At 40.0% G+C, this 27,661-nt stretch overlaps 1 protein-coding gene and 1 long non-coding RNA gene across 2 annotated transcripts; one reads left to right on the top strand and one right to left on the bottom strand.

Annotated features, from left to right (window-relative positions):
• On the bottom strand, nt 1-26,339 carry trpc4a (transient receptor potential cation channel, subfamily C, member 4a). Its single transcript, XM_036008866.1, has 15 exons — nt 25,539-26,339; nt 22,293-22,525; nt 20,875-21,093; nt 16,955-17,095; nt 16,367-16,543; nt 15,297-15,497; nt 5,828-6,173; nt 5,077-5,216; nt 4,782-4,982; nt 4,548-4,669; nt 4,137-4,332; nt 3,836-4,030; nt 3,481-3,522; nt 2,981-3,070; nt 1-1,593 (listed from the first exon to the last, which is right to left on the bottom strand). Exons 2-15 carry the CDS (start codon nt 22,449-22,451, stop codon nt 922-924), a joined length of 2,901 nt encoding a protein of 966 aa, XP_035864759.1. The 5' UTR covers nt 22,452-22,525; nt 25,539-26,339; the 3' UTR covers nt 1-921.
• Nucleotides 12,301-19,916, top strand: LOC118496595. Its single transcript, XR_004899189.1, has 3 exons — nt 12,301-12,514; nt 16,024-16,028; nt 19,906-19,916. It is a non-coding gene; the product is annotated as an uncharacterized LOC118496595 (long non-coding RNA).
• Nucleotides 26,340-27,661: the final 1,322 nt, after the last annotated feature.

Raw genomic sequence — 27,661 nt, 5'->3', positions numbered from 1 at the left:
TTCAAATTAACTTAAGTTTATTTTCTGTAGGACTGATAAAACATGAATAATATGTTGCTTCATATGGTTGATACGCTGTGTTCATATTGTATATTTTATTATTCTTCATCAGTCACGTTCTACTTTACATATGAGAATACCTGTCATGAACTCACTGTTAAATGTACTCTTCACAATGATGAGAATCACAATCCTAGGTTTTTGCATAGAAAAACATTGACAGAATTGTTGTTGCATGATCTTGACACATCTTTGAGATACTGTATGCCAGTGTAAAGTGTGTAAAGTGCAGAAACAGAGTAAGGCAGAGAGTCGGGTCTAACACAGAACACATCCATTGCTCTAGTGAGATAAGGATGGGGAAAGTTAAGCGTTGTAGAGATAAACGGGAAAAGAAAAAAGATAGAGAGAGATTAATAAAGGAGAGTGAGTGATGGATAACTTGAAGAGAAGGGCACACATCAGGTAAGGGACAGAGAGAGAGAGCGAGAGAGAGAGAGAGAGAGAGAGAGAGAGAGAGAGAGAGAGAGAGAGAGAGAGAGAGAGAGGTTAACAAAGAGGAAATTATCAGTTTCAGGAAAGATTAATTTCCAATCATCAGTAGGGATGAGATAAAATGAAATTACTTCATCCTAAAATCTAAATCCTTGCAATGTTAACACAGAGCTCCGTTTAGCTTTGCTGCATCACCACTGTTAATATAACGTCCTTTAAAACACTTACCAAAAGCCTCCCTGAGTCTTCAAAGATCAAATCTGATCATTAGTTTAGTAATAACTGGAACAGTTAGACTCCTTGCAACAAAAACATCCTCACTTGAAGCTCACATTGATTGTCTCTCTGTCTTCATTCCAGCATTACTTGGCATCTAATTACTCTCATGTAACATCACATCTTATGCTTCTTCTCTGGATGACCCTGTCAAACATCCACTATAGCTACAGAGTCACTGCAGGGTAAACTCTCTTTATCTTTCTCCTCGGTTTCTTTTTTTCCATCTTCATTCGAGCTGTTATTGGTATTCGAGACCTCGCCGTTTTCATTTAGGGCCTCATTTACTGCTGCTTCCTCCTCCTTTTCTGTCTGCAGGAGTCCTTTCTCATCCTTACCTGTTGCCCTATGCTCTTTGTCCTGCTGCTCTGCGTCTGAGCCCCCGGACTCCCCCGCTTCCTCTGACAAAGAGTACATCTCTCCTGCACCTGATGTGGCTTCATTGCTGCCCCAGTGGCGTTTCTGGAACAGGCCAAAGTCAGTGATATCTTTGGGGGTATTTCGCTTCTGGCTTGACTTTTTGCCGGAGCTCTCATCAGAGACCACAAGTCCATAAGGTAGACCGTTGGAGGCTTCAGGCGGCCTGGGTGAAGCTGTAGAACTGCCCTGCTTGAGGATGGATGCGATGATCTTGAATCGGTTGAGTTTGCTTTTCACCTGGCTGGTCTGAGGGGAGGAAGAAACCTTGAGCGAGGCATTGGGGTAAGCAAGACTGGACTCCACTGAGCTGCCACTGGCCTTTGCCCCCTGTAGAGCAGGCTTCCCTGTCTTCACCATGCCCATCACCTCGTAACGAAAACTGGAGATATCTTGTTTCAGCTCCTGGGAGACCAAAGCAAAAAGTGAGCTCCCCTGCTAAATTAATTAGTAGCCACAGTTGTTAGTATTTGCAGATAACTCTGCAGAGTTAGCCTAGAAATCTAGACGTACCCTAGTGGCAGCAAATGTAATTTACAGCCAGGGTCAGTCTAGCAACTCTCCGTTGGCTTGCGAGCTGGAAAAACCAAATTCTGGTCAGGCCAATCACATCGTGTATAGAGTTGGTGGGTGGTCTTAACATAAGGACGGCTTGACGGTTCCGCGTGAATTCCCTGCTACTTGAAAACAAAGAAGATGGTTGCTGCAGCTGGTGAACAGCGGTCTTTCGAATCGGCTTTGGCCGTGACTCTGGAAGACTTGGAGTTAAGCACTGAAGTCATTCTTAAAAAAGGAAGATGTGTTCGGAGTTTTGCCGACCGGATACGGCAAAAGTTTAATCTATCAACTAGCGTTGCTCTGGTTGGTTGTAGCGCTATCCTATTGTGTGCAGAGGGAATTTGAAAGACAACCGTTTATCCCGCCCCTCGGATTGAGCCCTGCCAATGGTGAGTTCCCAGACCCAACATCATGATGTGGGTCTGGCTTGTCAGGCTACTACAGAGTATCAATTCAATTTCAACTCAGTCAATACTAAGTGGATACATTCATTAAATAATTATATAGCACCTTTACTTTCCTTTCCCTTTTTGTTTCCTCTCAAAGCACACATGAACATTTTCATGTGGGACATTTTTGTTTTTAGGCATTTCCATGTCTTGGAAGATTCAAATCAATGTTGACAAATAATTGACAACATGCCTTAACAAGGCAAAAGTCTATACTGATAAATTATGGCTGATTTAACTCTTTCTACACGTATGGGAAATGTAATTTTATGTTGCTGACTAAAACTAAATATCGCAATTTAGTCTTTAAACCTGCAGTAAATGATTTGTTTGGCCACTTGAGGGTAGCAGAGCTATTAACCCAACACGGACTGGGTTTTTTAAGTTGATGTGGCAAACTTGTTAGCAGACAGTGGCCTATTTACACATCCAGCAGACACAGAGCAACATTGGAATTCACTTGGAGTCGATTGTGTCCACCTGATAAAAGCAAGTCAAATATTCACTCTCCTTTTACAGTAGCTCTAGTTTTAGTCTCCGCCAACTCCTGAGGGAAATGTCTGGCTCTTTAGCTGCTGAACCAAAACAGCAAAGTTGCGGGCCTGAAAACCGAAACAATTGGATAGATGGTATGAAGCACCGCTCCGACTGCAGAGCTAATTCTCTGTGGGTTCGTCAATACAGTACAAGCGACCCGTCACATAAATTAAGTTACGGGATCTATTGTTAATACAGAAACATTGATTTTCCCCACTTATTCTTTTCTCTGTAGGAACTGGGTCTACCTTGAAGTTCTCCTCAGTCAGGCCTTCCTCTGTCTTGGCATCTCTGATCATGGCGGCCACATAACGTTTCACCAAGTTCCTTAGTACCTCCTACATCAGTGGAAAAAAGGCCTTTGAACACATTTACATCCTCTAATATTGAATGAAAAAGTGTAGCTTCAATATAAAAACTGAGGAAACAGATGACGAATATACTGTACAAAAGGAAACACATTTCAAGCTGCATCTCATATAAAAATGCAACACTAACCACCTGCAGATATGGACAAATAGAAAATCCTTTACAGAGAATGGTGATGAACATCGCACTGAAATTGAAAGTGTAGAAAGGCTATCTGTGTGATCTGTTACTCTCTTACACACACACACACACACACACACACACACACACACACACACACACACACACACACACACACACACACACACACACACACACACACACACACACACACACACACACATCGTTCTCAGGTATCTGTGAAAGAGACTACATTTACCTGATACTGATGGTTTACCCTCAGGTTCTCTGCTGCTCGCCTCTGCACAGACAGCAGATGCCAGAGAAGATGCGTAAGAAAAAGAGTGGGATGAGGGAAAAAGCATATTTAGTTTTTCTTCACAGTATCACACATTTGTATTTACCTTTGCTGTCTGCGGGTCTCACTGCATATGGCCCCTGAGTGTTGCAGCACAAACAGTAAAGGTTTTTGCTCTAAAATGAGATTTCTAACATCCGAAAATAATGGATTATATTCTTTGAGTAAGGTAGAGTATTGATTAATAACAAACTAGACCCTCCTCCTTCTATCTCTGAAAAACTCATATAAATGTGTGTTTAAGTGTTTGACTTACCCCAAGAGTTCCAAACGTTCCGGGGCGCTTGGATTCTGTCTTCTTGCACACTTGCCTCTTTATCCAGCATATGAGGTACCAGAATGATTTGGGGCTGGGGATGATGTTGAACGGGGCTGGCAGAGTGGCCCCTTCTTCAAAGTAACTCATCCACAGCTTTGTCCTGGCAAACTTCCACTCAATGTCTGCATGATCCTGAAACCGAGATTAGGGCACATGAAAAGCACTGACAACACAAAGATGATCTAATTCCATACACTCATGCAGCTTTCTGTTTGCAGTATGTCTGATCTGTGCTCACAGCAATGTGCTGATAGGAGTTGTTCATCATGGCTATGAGCATGTTGAGGAGCACCACCAGTGAGATGATGTTGTAGGTGCCGAACATGGTGGCGCCGACAAACTCAGTGAACTGATGGTCTGCATCCACGTTGGTGACATACAGGCTAATCAGACCAAAGATTGACCAGAACAGAGACTGCAGCGTCTCAAATAATCTGCAAGGGATAGATACTTGTTAATTAGATTCAGCTAAAACATCAGTTTCTCTTAGCAACTGAACACTTTTTTTAAATTAGATTTTTCATACATTTACAACCTGTAAGAGCAATATACACAGACACACAACTCTCTCTTTCTTTGCCACAAAATTCCACATCACACATCTACACTACACATGCAAGAATGCAAATTTAGATTAATGTGAACTCACGTGGAGAAAGCGTTATTCTGTTCCACACAGCGGATGCCTTTGCATTTTCCCTTCTCATCGGAAGACTTGTTCTCATAGTAAAAGTACAGCTGGTTCAGCCCGTTAGCAAAGGCAAGCAGGACCTGGAGAAAGAGAGAAGAGTGTGTGCAAATTAAGTGGATGCTATTATTTAAGCCAATCCATGTGTTTCTGTATGCATGTTTATATTATGTGTTTGAACATTTGTGTGTTTACCAGACAGTAGATGAAGAGGAACTTCAGGATGTCCAGCAGCATTCTCCCCAGAGAGATCTGCAGCGGCCCCAGGTGAGAGTTGGCTGTGAACAGCGAGATGAGGCGCAGGGAACTGAAAATGTTCGCTATGGCAAACACTGCCTCAGCTACGAGTGTTGGGTGCCACATCTCCCACTGGTTCCTGGGTTTACTGCCACTGTACTGAACAGGACAAAGGATCGCAAATATATGTGAGAACACAAGGAGGTTACACCACACCTGTCTATTTTAATGCTATTCATTGATAATTGGTTACCTTAGTGTAGGCTACAATCTTGAGGGAGATGGTGGCCAGGTATAGAGAGTTCATGACAAAGTCCATCAGGTTCCACCAGTCATGGATGTAGTCTTGGAAACCACCATCCCACATTTGTTTGATCTCTGCCCAGATGAATCCTAAAATACAGAGAGTCTGATCATCTGTTCAATAAATATCCTTGTATCATGGACACAAAATTTTTTTTTTTTCTGATTGGCTGGCAGGTAGTATTTACAGTAGTCATTTCGGGCATCCAAGGTTGTGCAAATAAAGTCACGTTTATTTCCTGTATAGACAACTTCAAGTGAGTGGGAGTAAGAGCACTTCCAACTTGGATGGGCATGGATGTTATGAATGAATTAGAATTGTATTAACAAGACACAATGACAATGCTAACATGCAGATGTTTAGCATGTATACGGTTTACCATGTTCACCATCTTACAGTAGTTGAGCATGTTTGAATGCTAACATTAGATTAGCAAGAACACAAAGAACAGCTGAGGCTGAAGGAAATGGCATTAGTTCTGCAGGTATTTGGTCATAAACCAATTTTGACGTGATGATGGCGTAAGATAAACAGTCTACGAGGCAGATTTCATGTTAATCCATTCAATAGTTGTAGAGACATTTCGCTTAAAAGTCAACCTGGACGGATGGCAAATGTCAACCTAATGGTGGTGCTATAGGAAAAATCCAGGGATAACCAAAGTCATTAGGATACATCAGACCTCCTCCATTTTACTCACCCAGCACCCAGGGCAGGATCATCCACTCCACAGTGGTTGGTGCAGGGCCTTGCCTGTCCTGCCTGTCCTGCTCTGTGGTGACAATGTGCTGGGAGGCGAGGAGCAGCAGGAATAGAAAGGTCAAGTAGGAAGCTGTGTGGCAGATGAACTTGATAAAAGGCTTGCGGATGAAGAGGCCGTGGCGACTCTTAGGAGCGATGAGGTACCAGAGAGCAAACAGGGGGTAGAGGAGGCCGATAAAGACACAGGTAAAGAACTTCCCTGCCCAGTGGCGCCGCCTCCAGCCGGGGAACTCATCGTACCACCGGGATGCCAAAAGCTGCTGGCAGTTTGGCTGAGCTACAAACTTAAAAAAATAAGGGGAGAGTTATGCTTTTCTCTTTGATCTACAGAGAGATAAAAGAAAATCCTTGCTCAAACACTAGAGTATGATGACAGCTTCCTCAGCCTGAGGCTTTTTAGTGGTTTTACATAGAAGATAATGCCCTAGTGACCACATGCCCGAATTAGCATCTGCAGCAAGTTCCAGTTCAGAGCATACAAACGTGGGAGTAGGATGTGTTGAAGAGTAATCATCTACACAAAAGGATATGTTTTACGAGGAAATCAGGTAACAAATGTCTTGACAGAAAAAAAAATGGAACCAGGCTGTGAGGTCAGAAAAAAGGAATCTACATGTTGTAAAGAAACTAGAGGATCATGCTTTTAGATGACTGCATTGTATTTCTTAATGCTTTCCTTGAGATAATACCACAGTACTCCTTCCTGAGATGTCTGAATATGATTGGAACTTCATCTAAAACAGACAATATTTTATGTCTCTTATCCACGAAAAGATAAACTGAAAATGGCTGCAACATATATCTCCATGTGGGAAATATTTTCTTCTTTTCTGTTGTTTGGCTTGTTTGTTGTTGTTTTGTGTTGCTGTGGCATCAATATCTTATGTGACTACAAAAATTAAAGGATTAACAAGGGAAATGTTGTTAAAGTTATTGCCTGTACCTCTTGGTAACTGAGTACAGGTTTGAAATGATCAGGGAGGTCAAAATATTGACCATGCATCAAAATTGCAACTGCGCTGTGGGACTGCCTCCGCCAAATGGACTGAAGCATCAGCATCTGGTGATGATCTAGAGCAGGGGTCTTCAACAGGTGGTCCGGGACCCCTAGGGGGTCCTCAGAGTCAATGCAGGGGGGTCTCCAAATTATTGTTAAGTTTTTTCAAAAATGTAAAAGGCTTAACATGAATATAACATATAAAATCCCACTGCTTACTGGCCTATAGGTAAGGTAGTCACTAAGGTAGCCAACCACAGATACAGTTAATCCTAAGGATTCAATGTGCCACATGTATGTTTAACATTAAAACATGATTTATAAAATCATGCCAACAATTAGAAGGCTATTTTAATAGCTTAGTATTCTATGCAAAAAAGGTATGTATATAGGCTTTAGGCCACCCTACACATTTTTGTAGGCCTAATTTATTATGCAACTTCATTTTATACAGTATATGTAGTAGGGGGTCCCTGCTATATCTCTCTTTCAGTTAAGCTGAAAAAACGTTGAAGATCTAGAGGTATCTGGGATACATTTCCATTAACGAAAAAAAAACTGAATAAGTGAGTCTCACAGCATGGGCTCATGCAAACACACGTACGCAGGCACACACAGTGTTGTGAAATATCACGTTGAGCCTCTATATCAGAGCTAAAGTGTCAACCGGCATCGTTAAGTGCCAGTTCACCAACTCTGCAGCCCCGTTACCATGGGAACCAGAGATCCCTTTCTGCATCGGGGTCTGAAGTAGAATGGCTTATATTTCCATACTTCAACCACAGTGTTGCCACAAAACTTGAGAGAAAATGCAAAGAGGGAATATAGGATGGGATGAAGTGCATGGATGGGTGGAAGAAAAGAGGAACACTTGCTTTTTACAAATGAGAAAGAGAGAGAGAGAGAGAGAGAGAGAGAGAGAGAGAGAGAGAGAGAGAGAGAGAGAAAGCCTTAAGATAATATGGATGATCATTCACTTTGCATTTGACTCTTTTGAGCATGAACCTTATAATAGACAAAACGCCTAACCTCATTAAGTTGCAACCAAAATCTGAAACAGACCCATGGGTGCAGTCTAAGTCTTCTAATGAAGTACTTTCATTTACTGGCACAGTAAATAATAAAATAAAAAACGAGCAATTGTTTTAATGTCTGCAGCAGCTATAGATGGAATTGTTTCAATCTGTTTAAAGATAGCTTTGATAGTTTTATCTTTCGTAAAAGCTTTCATTTTTTTTTGCTTTTCAGAACATTATTCCTGATTAATGACAGCAAACAAGAGGTACTTGAGCTGCCTGATGCCTTGCCTTAACCAGCATGATGCATTAAATACTGAAAGGGATGCTAATGAGGCCAGAAATTAAGATAATTAGCATAATAATTAGGAAATGTACCCATGCCAATATTTGTCTTGAGCTGTATTAATAATATAATCTCCAAGCCTAATGACATCATCTATTTTACAAGGGAAATCTGTCTTAATAAGAAGTTTTGTTATTTTGTTTACCGTATTTTATTTTACAGAAAGGCAAAGTGGTTCTCTTTTTGTTACTGAGGATTAGAATGAGTAACAAAACAGCTAAGCAATTATAGTACCTCCTCATACATGCTCATACATTTGGCTCCATGGCAATAGAAACTGACACATATTTGTTTTTGCTTTGTTCATTTTCTTTATTTTTGCTGCTGTCTATTTTGAATTCCCACCCAGAGTCCCCTTGACTACCTTCTATTCATTATATAAAGCTACGTTCCTATCCAAACTCTCTTCCTATTATCTTTTACTGGGGGGGAAAAGTCTAAACATGTCAAACACCTCTGTTATTTCACCCTGCCTTTGCCTGTCACAATCACTTAAAAAAACTCAGCAGTAGTGAAGTGTCTTATTTGCCTCAGGTGGTTTGTTCACACAACTCAAACAGAATCCCTCCTGGTCAAGTGTCTCTCTACAACCTTTCCTGCCTCTCTACTCTATCAACTGTCCTAAAGTGCCAGGACAGTTCTTACAGTATCAGTGTGTGAGTGGATACGTGAGGGTGCTTCCTAGCTCTGTGAAGACAGGTTCCCCTGCAGCTTTACTAACATCAAAGGTCTTCTGAATCTCTTCTACTCCGCTTTCACAGACACGGACAAGCACACAACTTAACAGCTAGCTATGTTTTCACTGCTTTTTGCTTTCGTAAGAGTTGAAATACAAAGAAAGCAAAAAAAAAAGCTTGCTCCATATAGTTGACACTTTTTGTGTTAAACCATTGGTTTATAAATGTTTATGGTTCTTTGTCAGGATCACCTTTGCTTGCATGGACACTCACATGGAAAGGGTTCTGATCCGTTCCAAATGTGTAAGAGTTTGCAAATTGTTATGTTTTTGATCTGTGTTGTTATTGCATGCATGTGGAAAGACACCTGTACAGTGTAGTCATCATTCATCCACTCATTTGTTACCTCTCCATTATGTATGTGAACTACCTGATAATTTCTGAATCAACCTTCACAATGATAATCACACTGTTTAGTCTATATCCTCGACATTCCACTTCCGGGATTGCTCCGGTACCACAGGAAATTCCATCCGGATACATGTCTTTTCGCTGATGTCCATTTCCTTCCGCTTTCTTTGTGTTGGAATTTTAAATTCTGTGGATTTATGAGGATTAACTGCTCCTCAGATCTCTGCAGGGTAAATTGAGACAGCTAGCTAGACTATCTGTCCAATCTGAGTTTTCTCTCGCATGACTAAAACAACTTTTGAACATACACGTTCCACCAAAACAAGTTCCTTCCCGAGGCTATTTTGCAACGGCTCCATGTATAGCTTAGCGCCACCCATGACGATTGTGATTGGTTTAAAGAAATGCCAATAAACGAGAGCACCTTTTTCTCCCATCCTGGAATGCTATGTGGACTAGCCAGACCCTCCTCCGCAGCATGTGGAGGATGGTCTGGCAAAGCGAGACTACCTTTGATACAGCTGAACTGGTCTCATCCTTACAAAAACAGGCTATTGATGGACTTTATATGATACTGCAAAATGGCACAAACATGAAAGCTGGTGCTGAAAACGTTCGAAATGTGTCCCTGAATATGTGTACATTTCTAAAATAAACTGAGCACTGCAGAAACAATCAGAAAACATAAAGCACAACATCCTCCTAACAACACTGCTCAGTTAGTAGTATAGTATAGAGTGAGATTATTTCACCTGTTCTAAATACAATTCGCATGAGTATTTTTGCTTTGGGAACAAGTGGATTCATCTCTTTCGTTTAAAGAAAACTATAATTTGAAGGCTGAACATTGCTCAATACTGGAGACTAAACTGTGAAGACAGATATTTGTTGCAATGAATTGCTGAAACAACTGAGTGCTAATGGTCCTTCACTACATTCCACTTATCCATCATTTTATCTCCATTTAATGGAGGCATTAAAAATATCTTGAAATACTGAATTGCAGTTTTTATGAGATATCACAAGGGGGCAACGTCAAACTACATCTTCAAGGTAGTCGCCTACATTTTTGCAAGTACATCAGTACAAATGAGAGTAATCCACCGTTAAAACCCTCAGGGAGTCAGAGGGGATAATCTGCTCTTTATTGTGTATGGGTTACTGATCATATTTATCTGATTTGGCCTCCCGCTGCATCAAAGCACAGACTGCTCTGTTGGCTCAGCTCTTTAGACCAGAGGCCTGTGGAGATTTCTCTGATTTCTCATTATAAATTGTGTTTCTAAACCCTGGGAGCGCAGCAGCAGTAAAGCCAAAAAACACACACAGATGCGAGGATAAATACAAAAATGTAAGCGGGCGCATACAACACATATAAGAGGGTTGGGAGAAACGCCCTTCAGTTTGTTCAGTTAAGGGGCAAAAACATGTACATCGTGACTCACTGCCAGTACTATAACAAATCACACATTCAGGCCGAGTGTCATGTCAATTATAAGAGCTTGAGTGTTTGTCTGCAAAATCGCTAAAAGAGATGAGTGGTGATAACACCACAGACAAAATGCCCTGACGATAATACCTGCTCTCTGCAAAGCCTTTCCAGTCCAACTTACCGTCCACTTAACTATTGATGCCTCGCAGGGGCCAGAACCATGTCTGACTTTAAGATCATCTGCCACATCACTTTAATTTAAATTCCATTAAATACCTCTGTATGTTCGTACATTTACTCTGTACAAGTCATTTTACCTTCGCAGGAGACTGCAGCAGAAAACATTGTCATATTGACAGATCTAAACAATTTCCACTGCAAATTCTCATTTCAGCAGCAATTCTATGGTGAATACTCAATGCTGTGTAATACTTTGCACATTTTATGTTTTCTCTCTCTGACTTAATGAATTGTTTATGTCAACATAATGTCAAGATAATGTCAAAAAAATCCCACAATTTATTATGGTTAATAGAATGTTTGCTTGTGTGGTTGAATTTATATGAAATCCAGTTTCACACAGCTTCTTTGGCAGGACTGTTATAGTCGCTCCACACACTATAAAAGTAAAATCAGTAACTACATTACAACATATTCTGCAAGAAATCTGTAAATCAAGTCATCACTGTCTAAAATTCATTAAAAAATAAGAGGAAGAAATTTGCAGTAAGATTGTTGTTTTTGTTCAACAGGAATCAACATATTTCAAGGATTTATTTTTAGAATGAGGGTTTAAGTTTAGAAACAAGAAAGGATAAGACAGGTTGCCTCATTAGAATGAAGAAAAATGTGATTAGATTTTGGAAAATACCTGAAACTACTTTGGAAACAGGTTGAGATAGGATAAAATGCTTTTGCTGAAATAGCTGATTTTCACTTGTTTAAAAAAAAGACAACAGAGAGAATGATGACCTAAGAAAGAGATGTTTTACATCAATACACTACACACACACACACACACACACACACACACACACACACACACACACACACACACACACACAGAGAAAGTGCATCTCACTATCTTTGTTGGGACCCGTCACTGACATAATGCATTCCCTAGCCCCTTACCCTAACCTTAACCATCACAACTAAATGCCTAACCTTAACCCTTACCCTCACCCTAACCATAACCTAATTCTAACCCTAATCCTAAAACCAAGTCTTAACCCTCAAACAGCCCTTTAACGTTGTGGGGTCCAGCATTTTGGCCCCACAAAGCTGTCCGGACCCCACAAGTATACTGTATTCCCGGTTTTTGGACCCCACGAATATAGTTAAACAAGAACGCACAAACACACACACGAACACACACTTGAACACACACACACACACACACACACACACACACACACACACACACACACACACACACAGGGTAAGAATCACCAGAGGCCTCACCACACGATATCATCACGATACTTATGTCACGATATGATATTATTGTGATTTTAAACATATTCCAATATTCTGCAATATATTGCAATTTATTACCTTTTTTCCAACTCCAAAATTTTACCAATTTCAAATGATGTCCCCAAAAGGAAACTTTGTCAACATATGTTTTATCTAAATAGATAGATTTCTCTGTGTTCCTCTCACTTCAGTTTTATTGCTGCAAAATGGGATTGTCAAGCAGACAAACTAACCAACACATACATAATAATAGATTGATACTTGGCATCTGTGTATCGATTTATTCTCTCAAAAGACTGCTAACCAGACCAGTCATGGCAGCTGGGACATTTATCATTTAAAAAGGGCAGCTGGGTGGATTGTTACCAACATCATGAGACACTGTTATTCCATCAAAGTCCTAGTGCGATCGAAGGGTGTGATAGATAGGATGCAGGAGAAGGGCATATTGGGACATCTCCTGAATAATTAAAACACCCCGTGGAGAGGGGATGTTGGGTGGAACAGAGGCAGCAGGAGGGGATGATTGTTTACAGTGTCTGCAATGAGAGATTTACTGCCAACAACAGGTTGGTTAAGATGGCAAAGGACTTTGCATCATCACGTCCACCTGTGTACTTGGCACTGCACCTAATTGTCCTTTTGTGACTCAACATTTCATATTCATCTGCCAAGCTAAGTCTCGATGCACAACAACTGGATGGATGAAGGAGGAAACAGCAGCGTCATTAATCGAGACACCAAAAGTGCATCTGCTCTGTCAGCCAGGCAGAGCTCCAAGCAAAAGACAGTTGAATGAATTATAAGTCGCTCCTGGGAAGAATGTGTCTGCTTCCTCATACTTTTTCTTCACCTTTATAATCAGCACAACATTTCTGCTGTGTATTATCTATTTAACCCCTGTCTCGTTGCCTGAGGAAGCAATCAGCCATCTCATAACTTATATATAACCGGGCTTTCCGCATACTCCATTAAACCCAGAAAAACATGCATCAGTTATATGATTTTCTAGTAAGCCTTTTATATTCACCCACAGCACTAAGCTTTTAACAGGGAAATATGCAGTGAAAGTAAATAACTGCAAAGTGTTTACAGCCATAACTAACTAATTACAAATGAGTTGGTATGCAGATGAATTATCTAAAACATGTCTTGTATTACTCATGAGTAACAATTATAACATATTTGGGGTGTTAAAAGGGAAAAATACAATACATTTTAGAGACACTCTCTATTAGCCATACTGACGGTTTATATAGCAACCACACCCATTTAAAGCTATAGTGCATAGTTTCTGCCACCCCCATGAGGAATTCTAAGTAATGACAACAAAACTGTCGGCGCGTTTACATGATACAAGCCTTCCGTGACTGCGCACCACCCCCCCCCAGTTGCTAGTAGCCAAGGAGGACACAGAGGATTAAAAAAAACATGGACTCTTCAAAGGAGGTAATTATCTTCACTCGAGTTTCTGCGCACGAAAGTCACCGGACGACACAATCTTCTGAACATAGCCATACTGAGAAATACAGAGAGAGTTGTGTGGAGCTGATAGTCTTAATTAGCTTTGTAGCAACTCATTTGGCAATGGCTTGAATGTAACGGACGTTCATTAATATCAAAAAGTTATGCACTAAAGCTTTAACATACTCAATAGGAATTAAAAAGTAACTTTTAATTAGCATTTTTCCCCATACCAATTGTTCATGGCTCTACCCACTGAGAAAATGTTTATCATACTATAGAGACAATAGCATGAAATCAGTGGACTGAAAGGAATATTGCTGTGGAGGTCTGAACCCTTTCCCTCATAATTATTTATGTGTTTAAAATGCAATTCAGGTCCGACAGAGTAGAATGAATAAAACGGTTTAATATACACACTAGTTTTAGGAAACTGCTGGACTGTAAAAGAAAAAAAAACCACTTAATTAATACCTGTTTTCCAGCACATTCAAAACAAATATACTGTACTTATTTTGCATTCAATATTACAGATTATATAAACTGTTAAAATTCAATAAATACATGTCTATAAATAAAAAATATATATATTACAGATTATATAGTATGTACATTTAACTGGATGCACTGCATGTACAAATTCCAGCAACAGGTTATTGTCTTTTTAGTAACATAATGACTGATGTGACTTGAATGAATAACACCATTTTGAGTAGCTATTAACGTGTTATTTGGCGTGTTATTTGAAGTGTTATTGACGTCTCATTTGACGAAGTAAGCATCCTCAATCTGCAGCTACAGTTACAATCTTGGCATCAAGTATTACCTTGCAGATGTAATGCTTTGGTAATGGTATTCAAGCTGTGCCTATCTGTCATCTGTGTGAGCTGCCAAAGATACAATCCTATCCAAACCAGCTTCTGGCACCATTAAAAAAAGATTCAAAATCATTATACCAGTTCGTAAGTACTGGCAGTGACACCTGTGAGAAGACATTGGCTCGGTGCAGCAAAAACAACAGGCTTGGTATGTAGCAAATGTTGCCTGGGGCATGTGGCATTGACAGCTAACAACAAGCTGTACAGTAGATAATGTAGCAAACAATGCTGGACAGGAAAAGGAACGCTAGAGGAGAACCAAGGACAAAGGCTGAAAAAACAGATGATTTCTAATATACTGCACAATTGTAAAGGCCAAAACTGTGATATTACAGTCAGATTTAAATTCTCATGACAAGAGGGGGCAGGTGGTGCACTTGACCTAGAGGTAGAGTGTGTGAGCTCATTTTGTTGATGGCCAAGAGGATGATATTCACAGCTTTCTTTGCAGTACTTCAGCCTCCAAAATAAAGCAGCAGCTGTTTCTGTGTCCTTCATGTTTTGTCCTTGGCAAACTATGGTGTTTTGTGTTTTAATTGTGATATAATGGCAGAATGAGTATCAAATAAACTACTAATTCAAAACTATGGCACTCAAACTGCTTTTCCTTTCAAAGCCTTTGCCATCTGAACCAGTCAGAGAGCTATGAATTAGTCTTTAATCACAAGCTTGTACTGTACTTATGCACTAATATTATGTATCATGCATACCTCTTTCTGGTGGTACTTGATAGCTAGTTTGAGTCTTGCCAGGTCGTTGTTGCCCTCCTCCTCCAATAAGTTGGTGTCGTCTCTGTAGTTGAGGATCATCTCCAGCTCTCTGGAGCTTCTTGTCTGGTCCAAGAGGTCCTTGGCAAACTGTTTACACTGCTGAGACAGCTCCTCATACTCTGATTTGAACTCGTTCTCCACCTTAGTAAGAGTGTTTACAGAATACAGATACTGCTAAACATCAAGAGACCTGCAAGAACCTGGCAGCTGAAATTTAAGTCAATATATTAATGACAATCTCAGAGTACAGGTATGTCCAGAGTTGTCAGACTGGGGGTGGAAATGGGACTGAATACCCAGGGCCCTCATGTGAGGAGGGCCCAAAAAGAGGCTAGAATAAATAGCTGTGGATGCTGGGAGGGGCCCATAGAGAATGCCTTTCTAGAGGGCCCATAATGTTGTGCTAAGCCCCAGGGTATGTTTAGAAAGTGGCATTTCTAAATCAGACCTTGCCTCTGGGTATATAAGATAAGATAGATTTTATTGTCCCAAAGGAAATTTATTCTTGGAAAAACGAACAATATCTGCTGTTAAAACATACATACACACATACATTAAGTACAGAGACACAGACTGTTGCATCACTCTGCATTGACATGCTCATGTTGCATGCAGAGACTGCCACTAGCCAACAAAACACTGCCTGTTGTGCAACACATCATAATAGTCATCGTAATATACATAATATCTTATATTTATTATCCATTTAGCTTTACTAAAAAAAAAATAATGAACTTTGGGTTTTATAATATTTAATCTAGAAATATCATGAACTTTAGCAGGCAAGGATCCAGTTTTTGTATACTTCTCTGTGAGTTTTGATAGCTGACCCTTTAAATATTAAAAAAATAAATAAATAAAATGACATTTACAAAATGCAATTTATATTAATGCTGGGCTAATAAATTGACCGGGCATTGGATGTCCTATAATGGTGTCGTGAAAGGGCAAAGAGAAGTTAATTAATGCAACACACAGCTAATCAAATCCTACCAAAGGATGTTCCTCACCTTGCTGAGCTCCTGCAGCTCCCAGCTGAGCCTGAATGCAGTGAGGAAGGGGTCTTCGCTGGAGAGCGCAATTAGCGAGGGACTAGACAGCGCTTTGTAGATGTTGAGGCGGGAGCGTGAGTGCCGCAGGCTGTCCACGTCTGAACTAGACACACACTCCACACAGTTACAGCGCACCTGCATCATCAAACAAAGCATGAACACATTTTAATGAGGCTTCCTAGTGTTAAGTAGATCATGTTTCGGTGCTGCAATGCAAACACTGTAACCATTATGTCAACTAAGTACTGTCATGGCTGGGTATGTTATTTAAATGGTCGAATCAGTGAGTTTTTTTCCTTATACGTGCATCCGAAAAACAAGTCATGTGTCTTCTGTATCATCTATAAAATACTATAGATGATACCAATACCAAATAATAATACCAAGATAAAACACTTTTAAAACCCCACTGGATATAATGTCAAAACTGCACTTTAATCTGTCTGCCACAATAGTTGGTTCCCAGAACAGGTGTTGACATTCTGGAGATAATGGGTTTTTTTCGCTGATAATAACAAAATAACAAAATACAAATAGTTTACCCACCTCATGTGGCTGCGGCATAGACACGCCTTTCTGCACCAGAAGCTTGATAATTTCATAGTTGTTGGTGTGTGCAGCGAGGATGATGGGAGTGATGTCAGGGGTGAAGTCAGAGAACTGCTTGTCCAATAAGATAGGAGGAACCTTTCAGTGGTAGAGGAGAGAATAAAAGCTTTAATCACACATACAAAGAATAGAATGAAACTCTCGAAGCAGCACTTTGCGTTGGTTCTTGATCTATTACAAATTTATAGACCTGAGCCTTTTTTCCTTCTGTCAGGTTTAACTGACATGCTCAGTGCACACACAGTGGAAGTAATTGGTTTGGTTAAACACAGCCTGAAAGATCTTCTGTTCACCAGAGTACAGTGCTATGGTCTCTGCATTAAAGGTAAATGGAATAAGCAAGCAGAACCAAAAAAAAAAATGCTGTCAGAGCTTTTAGCAGCAGCAAGAAGTATCGCCCTTGGTATGAGTCGCATACAAAATGTCATTCATATCAAGACCACTCTAAAGGGAATAGGCCACAGTGTGGTAAAAAAACATCAGTATTTCACACATTTCACAGGAAATCATAATGTTTAGAAAGAAACTCATTCCACCTATCCCTCTTATCACACAGTCTAGCTAAGCCCTTTTGCTATTCCCATGTCATTCATTGGGTATACATGACTGCGGGCTGCAGAAGAGTAAGCTGGACCTTTTCACTTTTTTTAATTGAAGGCCTATTATCTGATTCGGTGGTGATGGAAGAGAGAGAAGAGTGTCAGAGAAGGTTAGAGGATAAACAGCGCTAGGTTAGGAACTAATTGCAACTTGATGCAGACAGAGGACAGATGGGAATAAGCGAATCTAGGTCTAGTGAGAGAGACTAGTGTTAAAGACATGAGAGTCTAGTATCTTAAAGGAGCAGGCCCTTTCTATATTGTCACTACACAACCAGGGAAGTGGAACAGCTGTGGAGCTAACAGTTATACAAGTTGTAAAACCTTAATTTATTTGTGTCTACAAACAAAATGTGTTCTTCCAGCCGTTGTGTCCATTTGAACAAATTAGTAAGATAAATTAACCTATAGATTTAAATGTGAGATTTAGAACACTACACGGCTCTCACAAACTGTTTCACTGAAAAAGGGAAAACTTTGACCTGCTGGTAACGCTAGATAAAAAGGATCACCGAGGTCATTAAGATTCATCCTCTACACACTACGGATATCTGTGACAAATTTCATGGCATTTTGGCAATATGTTAAGATATTGCATTTAAAGTCAAATATGTCAACCTGCTGGTGACGCTAAAACAAAAGTCAAAGACTCACCAAAATCATTAGGATCAATCCTCTGGGGACCATGCACGTCTATACAAAATTGTATGAAGATTTGTTATCCAGGGGATTGGTTCAATTTCTCAAAAAGATTTTATCATCCATATTGCACCCAAAAGTCATTTTACATGTGGACACTAATAACTTGTGTAGTTTACTCTCAGAGCAATCACAGGGCAGCAGCAACTCCAAAGAGTGGCACAGATCCATGTCTTAGAGTAGTCATATTTCGCAGAGGAAGGTGATCTAATAAGCTGTATACTCTGTTCTCCATGTGGGAGGAGGAGGGACATCAAATAATCTACAACACAGCCTTATCCTGCACCCAAGCATGGAGCAAGAGGAGTGCAGGCTGCTGGATGTGAAGTTATAATAATAGTGGAGAAAAGAAACAAAATTATAGCCTACTTGTCCGTGTAATACATATTTATTACTGATATTAGAATGAGGCGTCCACCGTCAGCACACTGCTTGAAATTAGCATCTGCAAAAGCACAGCGTGTCTTTTGTTTTTACTGTGCTCCATTTCGGGCCTCCCCACAAATGTTGTTGAGAGAAAGCTGGTATAAAGAGGGACACTGTGCAGTTCTGTCTTTGAATGACAGTGCGGAAAATAAGCTCATGTCTTTGTGGATACAAGCAGGCATGATTATGCTTACTGTGTTATATGTAGGGGGAAGATGGATTTCATTACCTAACTATCTTCATGTGCACATATGTAGGTTGCACAGTAACCCAAAAATCAATGAGCAAAATGTGGACTATGAAAAGACTGACACAATATGAAAAAACAACAAAACACAGAAGAACCCCAAAGGCCCTTCTAATTGAGAAACACTGTGAGCTCCAGTGTTTGTCTCCGATAGATGCATATCTACTCACTCATATATCAGAGGATAACACACAAAGCTGTTTAAAATGCTGATATCCAGTGTGTTCCTCAGCAAAAACAACAAATATGCCGCAAAAATATTATTACAGAGATTATTATAAACACATCATTCAGAAAACCTGCAAAATAGAAAGATAAATACACACAATTCCAGCACAAACTGAATCTTATGTTTTAATAAATCTCAGCGAAGACACTGGCAACAGATAGGATGCACTTTTCCTAGACAGCCTTTTAATATAATCAATGAGCTTCTCTTGGAGAAATGTGGTAGCTCTAGAGTGTCTATCTGTCTAATCTATTTTCACAACCTACTCGTGCGATAGGAAGAAGCACTATCTTACGAAGACATTAGGATAAAAGGGAATTGTTGCGGCTGATAGATGTCACAGCTGAGAGGTTCAGGCTGAATATTTTTGGCCTCTGCATTCCCCCCAACCTCCATTTAACAACACGCCTGAGCTATCTCTTGTGCTTATGCTCTTTTTTACCTACATGCTTCCTTTTGCTTTCATATTTCCTTTTTTCACCATTTCCCTTCATTATATCAAATACAAATACACAGCTTCTAACAGGACACAACAGGCACAGCAATAACACCCTCAGTTGATCGATGAACACAAAAACATCTGTTCCTTTGTGGTTTGATAGGGAGATGAGAGGAAGAGAGCATGGGAAACATGTGTGTGTGTGTGTGTGTGTGTGTGTGTGTGTGTGTGTGTGTGTGTGTGTTCCAGTGTGTACAGTACACGTGTGGCAAAAACAAGTAAAAGCAAAACACTCCGTGAGTGGAGAGCAATCAGTGCAAAGGGAAATTAATGGAAATCTGAAATTAATTAGATTGTATTCTGTTTTTGATTACAGCAATTAAACCTCTAAACGGGCACTTCTCTGGAACAAGGGGTTTGTTAAAGGACAATTCCGGCGCAAAATGAACCTAGGGGTTAATAACATATGTGTACCCAGTCGACCGTTCGACTTTTTTTAGTCGAATCACGAACGCTGTATTTGAGCTATGATACTGTTTACTGGTTGCACGCCGTTTTCCAAGATGGCACCCGCATGTAAAAATAAACGCTACTGTCTTTATAATCTATCTTTTTAATATACGGTCTGTACACTTACAAAGTTCTCAATGCTTCGATTTACATGTAGGGACCCTCATTATGCTACCGTGGAAGTGTGGTGCTATTTTGAGCCTTGTTAGTGGTATAAAATGGCGATTTACCCTCTGACCTGAAAGGTAGCGTTAGCAGCTAATTACCGGTTCGCGCTAGCTTGTTTCAAGCTAAATACACATTCGATTAGCATGAAATCATGTCCCAGAGAACGGTCGACTGGGTACACATATGTTATTAAATAATAGTTAATTTTGCGCCGGAATTGTCCTTTAATGAACAGCAGGGTTCTCAAGATAATCTGAATCCCTATAAGATTAAAAATGAATAATATCCTGTAACTTTGAATAAAATATACATCATATTTTCTCTCACTGGACATACTCATTAAATCTCTTTCTGTAAGACCTGTTCTTGATCAGGTTTTATGAAAACAGCTGTTTGAGCTGTCAGTTTTTGTTGTCAATTATTTTAGATGGTATAAAAAGCTCCAAGCAAGTGCATGCAGAACAACTGATACACTCCTACCCCATGAATAAAGCTCTCTTAATTTGAAACCCCTTTCATCCCTCTCAGTCCCCTCCTTACCTGCATGCCACCACTAGGCTTCTTGTGATTTAGCAACAGCTCCACAGCTCCCACCACTTCCTTGCGGATTGCATGCAGCAAGGCATCGCCGACGTAGACGTTGAAGCTCAGCAAGAGTTCGACGATTTCCAGGTTCTCATTTTCAATAGCAATCAGCAGAGCCGTGCGGCCGAGTGGGTCGATACAGTTGATGTTGATTTTGAAGTAGATCTCTGCCTCCTGGCAAAATAAGGTTGTGAAAATCAGGGTTTGTTTCAAGAGCTAATCTGGGTCTTGGTTCAAAAGAATATCATTGATTAGAAGGGAAAATAGTCAATGATACAGAATACACATTGATTTTTGAACAGAAATGTAAACTCCTCACACCTTTCAAATCTAACAGAGCTACTCAAAGTCTACAGAGTTTTACTCGGTGAGAGCTGTGCCAAATCTCAATACATTGCCTCAGTTGATGTTGTTTGGGGCTGAAGACTACAAGTTTGAAAATGAAAAAAATCTGGATGTGTGGAGTTAGAAAGAAGTGAATACTATATCTCTCTATATTGTATAATGTCTATGCTAATCTCTGCTTGAGGCTAATAGCTTGAGGCTATTTTAGCCGCTACTACACACCTTAATCTCTGAATGAACTGTCGGCGGTCAAGTTGCATTGTGGGCATTAGGCAGCAGGTTTTGGCAAGGAAGTGGTATTTGTGGAATAAAAAAGATGATATATTTGGTTCTGTTGCATCGATGTTGATCCTTTTTTAAAAACTGCCCATTAAGAGTCCAGAAATGTTATAGGAGTGCAATGCTAAATCATTAGAGTACTCTTAAATAGTTTGGAGATCACATCTGGCATTAGTTGGTTATAATAAGAACAGTTTAGGCTAAAGGCCTAAAACAGAAGTCATGAAAATTTGAGCATAATAATGGGGCTTTTAGATTTACACTCTAGAAAAAAAGGATGAGTAGCTTTTTCCCCTTTTTTTCTTGACTTATTGCATTGTGTTGTTAACTGAATTGCTATGTGACACGGCCTCTATTTGTTTTGGGGTTTTGTTTTTGCATCATTTTTGTTTTTTTGTTTTTTGCATCATTTGTGGGACTAACAAACAAACTAAAGTCCCACATTATTGCTTAGCAATATGTACTCTACTAACGATCTGACACCTGTCAAGATAAATAAAGGCCCCAGATGTTATTGGAAATGAGTAGAACATAATCATGGGTCCGTATGTTACCCATAAATATTGTAATCATTTCTAAATCAATCCAATTAGATTAAGGCTTTCATTTCCACCTATCCATCCATCAATACTTCTGAGTTTCAGTGGCTATATTCATTCATCAATTTATCCATTCTTACACACACACACACACACACACACACACACACACACACACACACACACACACACACACACACACACACACACCTCCAGAGCCTGTTTTACACTAGCATAGTCCCCCTTCTCCACAGCTCCAAGGTAGGCTTTCTCCAAAGGCGACAGCTCCGACTCGGCCCTCACAATTCTCAGCGGGATGCGGTCCCGGTACGAGGAGCTGTCAGTTCGCCGGTAGTACAGCTGTGACATCTCTCTGGGCTTCAGTTTACCAGCACTCTGCAAACACTGCTACAGCTGCTGCCAAGCTGCTGGGGGACTTCACACTAGAGGGGACAGGAACAAAGGTGTTATGGGAAGAATGCACTTGTCACTGGTATTGCCTTTTAGCAGAAAGAAAAGATGAGCTAGAGAGGAAGAGACTGGAGCAGAGGTGAGAGGGTTATAAAGAGAGAGAGATGACGCAGGTAATTCCTGGCCAATCATAAGACAACTTACCTATCTAAGCATCACCTATAGTTTTAAAGAATGCCTACAACTGGAGTGACGTATAAAGCATTCAACACATTTTTTTAACACAAGTTTATAAACTGAAAATAAGTCTACTAAGACATAGGTTTACTGTAGATGGGACCCCACAATTGACACAAGAAGTAACTAACACAACATTTATGTCACTCATGCTTTTTTTTAAGTGAGAGGTGTCTTTTAGTGACCTTGCAGCTTTTAGTGCTTTGCCTTCCAAGTACGTCATGATTCTCAGAATTTTCATCCATTTTTTAAAATATTTTTGACAAACACGCCAAGCACCGAAAGATTAAAAAAAATGTCATGTCACTAAAGTGTTTTCTCAGTTGTCCTATCAAGTAAATCTAAACTAAACAAGGAATATAGAGAAAACATTGGCAGCGGTTGCTCCTACTCAACCTATTTCACAGAGATACATTATTATACACAGCATCAGGCTTGAAGTGTTGCAGCTGAAATGGATAGTAGAAGATCTTTAATTCTTAAGTTACTAATGGCTTTAGTTAATGTCATTAGTGATGTTAATTGATCCACATCAGCTGACTTAGTAGTTGCCTGGTGACAGCAAAATTAAGCTTTCAGCACTTCTGGCTGTGGAGCATCACAGAAACAAGCCTTCACAGTGACACTGTGCAGTGATTGTCTGCTAACAAGGCAACCGTAATAACATACTGACCATGATAACATACTGACCATGAATAGAACATGAGGGAATCATGTTTACAATTACATAAATAATTAGCATTTGTAAACTGTTTTCTAATCCTAAAAATTGGGTAAACCCATTGACTGTAAAAATTAATATTAACAGTCTATGGGTAAACCTGTATTGTATCTGGATCCCTTCAGACTATGCAATAATGAGCTCATTCTACTGCAAAACCAATATCAGTAGTAAGTTGACTATGACCACAGCACATAAAGAGTAAATAACAAAAGGGATTGGCTGTTTTTCTAATGTTCTTTGAAAGATTTAAAACCAGAGGGACTGAGGACAAGAAAACACAGCGTGTAGGAGAGATGGAGAGGGTGAAAAATAAATAGGTTTAGAAAAAATAAATTTCTGAAGCAAGTGGCAAGCAACAATGTGATTGTTCAGGTTTTGAACTAGCAACCCTAATGTTACCACAGCTTAACATGTTGCAGGGGCAGGAAATGAATTAGGCTGACATGCAAGTTAATAACACCAAAGTGGTGCATATCAAAGAAACATCATGCAATTCACTGTTGGCCAGGGTTCATAGGCAACATTTATTTATCATTGTGTCACCTGTCATCTCCTTTTATACTCAGGGTGCCTATTTACTGCTGTAGAAATGCTCTACAGTGCCCTTTAATTGCCCTCCATAAAGGAAAAGAACTTCATCATAAAAAGAAAGATTTGCTCCACTGAGAGCTTTTTCCTCCAGCCCTTCTGGTAACAGGTTTTCACACATCATTTGAGATCCTAGGTGTTAGCTTGATATTGCTATGGTCCTTTGTGGAACAATTTCACTTTGATTCAAAAATACCTCTGAACTGGCCACGCGGGGACCCTGTAGTCACCAACATCGAATAACTTTGATCTTAAGAGGGAGTAGAATCATGCACTACGCAGAGAACGTGCACTTACTACAGAAAGAAAGACACAGTGAAAGTAGATCTTAGTACCATACAGGAGTTGATTAGTAACATGTCATTAACAAAATAAGCCTACTTTTCAGCAACAGCGGTAAACATATTTTCTAACAAAATTATGATTTCAATATTTGATTTAACTCCATTAAAAACAAGATCTTTTTTTTCTGAAAGTATGTTTTCCCATTATTAGTTATGGTCTCAATAGTGTACTTCACTTTCATGTGTCTTAGTTGTGATTTTCTGAGTCACTGTTCCACTGAGGGCATATAAAAGGTTTATAAAGACGTATGTTTTAGTGCTTGTTTGACAGATGTCTCATATGAGGTGACACCACATACTGTACTATATGGGCCATGTCACCTAAGCCAGGTATATGTTTTGCTCTACTCTCTGTGCTTATAATGCTGTTGTGTCATTCTAATTTGGCTTTTTCCAAATAACATAAAAACGCCAGTACAAGATGATTAGTGTGGTTGATCTGCTGATATCTGTGTGCTATAATTGACACACACACACACACACACACACACACACACACACACACACACACACACACACACACACACACACACACACACACACAGAGTGCGGTAATTGAAGACTCGGAGCAGTTTTCCTGCACAGCCTTGTGCAGAGGGCCCTTTTTTATAGTAATCATGGCTTGCCTGGAATCGATATATGATTTAGAAATAGAAAATCTGAGCTGTTTTGTTACACAGAGAACGCAGCACCACTCAAGTATAATGGAAGGGAATTTGTCCTTATTCTGAAAGTTGTAGATTAGACAGCACGCAATATGATGAGTTTTCCAGCAGCCCATGCAGCACATTTACAGAAGGCTGTCCTGTGTTTACAATGGCAGTTAAACGAGCATTAAATTGTCAGCATTCACTAATTAATGGCAAGAGGTATGTGTCAATTGGCAGACCGCCTGTGCCTCACAGGTGAGATGTTTATTTCTGTCTGTGTGCCAGAAAGGTTCCAGGGAATAGCATTGATAACAAATATTAAATGGTTGTGAAAATAAAAGACTGTTGTTTGTACCTGCTGGGGTCCTTCGCCAGTCACGAGCTGAGGGACCCTAAAAGCACCAGTTACATAGGCCTACTTTATCTTTACAGTCTACTGCTGTAGCGTAAAAAGCCTTTTATAGCCAAAACAATGAATTTTCAAGTGTAGCAAATCACTAACCTTTGGGATGTTGGGCATTGGAACTTCGCACATGGAGATCAATTTTCTTCCTTTGGAAAAAATCCCGAGACCACATGAGGACTAATAAAACAGTTGCCCAAAGCTTAAAAAAAAAAAAATTCGCCTCAACTTCTTGCATTTAGCTTCTCCCCAAATGTGAAAACTGCAGTGTGGATCTGCATGGAGACCCCGCTTGTTAATGTGTTGATGCCTTGAAATGCCAGTCCGTCTTTCTCTTGGTTTTCAGTCTAGTCTGCATTCTCCCCTCTCATTCTTGGAGCCTTGACAGTATCTCCACTGTACATCCAGATTCGGTTAGTTTTCATCTCGATTTCCATTCGGTCTTATTTGGAGGTAAAAAAACAACAACAAAAACACCGCATTCACCTCACCGCGCAAATCATGGAGACGAAAATAAGCGATAACGAAGTTTCCTCGGTGGATTACACCTGGTTCAGAAACGCGTCCAGTTTTCCCCAGGGTATATTTTCACCAATGTTCTTTTCCACTCGACTTATCCACCTGATGGGGACGATTGAGCGAAAAGCAGCGCCTCCAGAAATAAACGCAGAGCGGCTAGATGCCTGGCGAGCAGTCCGTGGAGCGCTGCTGCAGACTGGTCGTGCGCACTTGGAGACGCATTGAGCACTACTGTGGCAATGCAAGAGAGGGAAAACTCATCTGAAAAAGCCACACAGCCAGACATTCAGCCTCTCCAAACACTACACTTAACATAACACAATTCCAGTGTACCATTTAGCTTTACAGGTCTGAGAAATGACATCCAAGAACCAGGCCGTTATAGTGCGGATTATTGTAGAGCGTCATGAACGACTTGCATTGGAAACCACTATCTTGCTAACTTTTAATTAAAGACGTTTTCAATTCGTGCAAAAGTATACTATTTTTACTTTTATTGTAAATTGTATTGATGGTCATCCAGTGAAAATAACATACACCAGCTAAAGCCAAATGAATATTTAGGCCAATGGCTTCCGCCTATTTGCATTTTTAAAAATCGGAAAAAAGTCAAGTACAACCTGAAACAACAGGTTTCATTCTCAGCTGCACTCCTTTAAACTGACTATCACAAAGGAAACTGTATGCCTGCAGCACTTAATCAGGCCTAAATCATGTCCACTGTGTATGAGTGATAGTTTATGATAGGCATACTGAAAATGGAAGAGAATTGACAAGGACACCTTCCATCCAGTCTGACGTATTTACAGTATCATTGGGCTGGACACACTGCACATGCTTGGCGTTGTAGTCAAGTTATACTGTATATCATGGTTTTCCCAATAATTCCTTCCAACATCTTATCAGCCCACCTCTCTCTCTCTCTCTCTCTCTCTCTCTCTCTCTCTCTCTCTCTTTCTCACACTCTCTCTCTCTGTCTCTCTCTCTCACATAGTCTGTTGATGTTGTAAATTCTTCCTAAGTGTGTAATGCTGTTGAATGTCCTCTTACATGTTTATAGTCTCCATGCCAGACTCATTCCTTCATTGGAACAGATATTGTTCGGATACTCAGCGCTTGCTTCTGATACCGGGACATTTGTTTCCCTATGGGTTTGTACTACTTATCCATCATTGTTCTGTGTTGAAATCATATGTACAGTAAGTAATGCATATGGTCTACATTTTGTATGATCATGCTCAACACATACTATTTAGTCATTAGGTCATTTTAGAAAAAAAAGAACCTCTCCTTCAGTCTGCACTTTTGGCTGCCTCTTGAGGCATTTTGTTACTAACTGGTAAGGCTTTTTGTCCCTGTGCTGCTAATTTCTTTGATATACTCTATAGACTCATATTAAATGGCTGTACCTGTGGGATGATGGGGTTCCCTGAAACTCAGCCTGAATCCCACGTTGAGACTTCTTCTGGGTGCAGCAAAACTATTGTTTTATCTGGTTCATTCAGAATCATCATTATTATATATCATACCAAAGAACACTTCCCTCTGACAGTCTTTAACTAAATTAGTTAATCCAATCAAGCTGGCTTAGGAACACACATACTGCCATTTATGCAAAGCAGCAATTACTTAAAATACAGGCAGGTATGAAATTGAATTAGAGTGAAATGCATTTGACATCTTAGTTCTTTAGCAGTTCATCG

This window comes from Sander lucioperca, chromosome 13 (genome assembly GCF_008315115.2).
Source record: "Sander lucioperca isolate FBNREF2018 chromosome 13, SLUC_FBN_1.2, whole genome shotgun sequence".
Taxonomy (NCBI): Eukaryota; Metazoa; Chordata; class Actinopteri; order Perciformes; family Percidae; genus Sander; species Sander lucioperca.
Note: the sequence above shows the minus strand (reverse complement) of the source record. Positions and strands in the feature narration are given on the sequence as shown.

Coding starts and splice junctions, on each gene's coding strand:
- trpc4a (XM_036008866.1), bottom strand. CDS start 22,451: ATGTCACAGCTGTACTACCGGCGAACTGACAGCTCCTCGTACCGGGAC. Junction 16,544..16,954: donor CTATGCCGCAGCCACATGAG/GTGGGTAAACTA, acceptor TTGATGATGCAG/GTGCGCTGTAACTGTGTGGA. Junction 4,983..5,076: donor AGATTGTAGCCTACACTAAG/GTAACCAATTAT, acceptor TGTCCTGTTCAG/TACAGTGGCAGTAAACCCAG.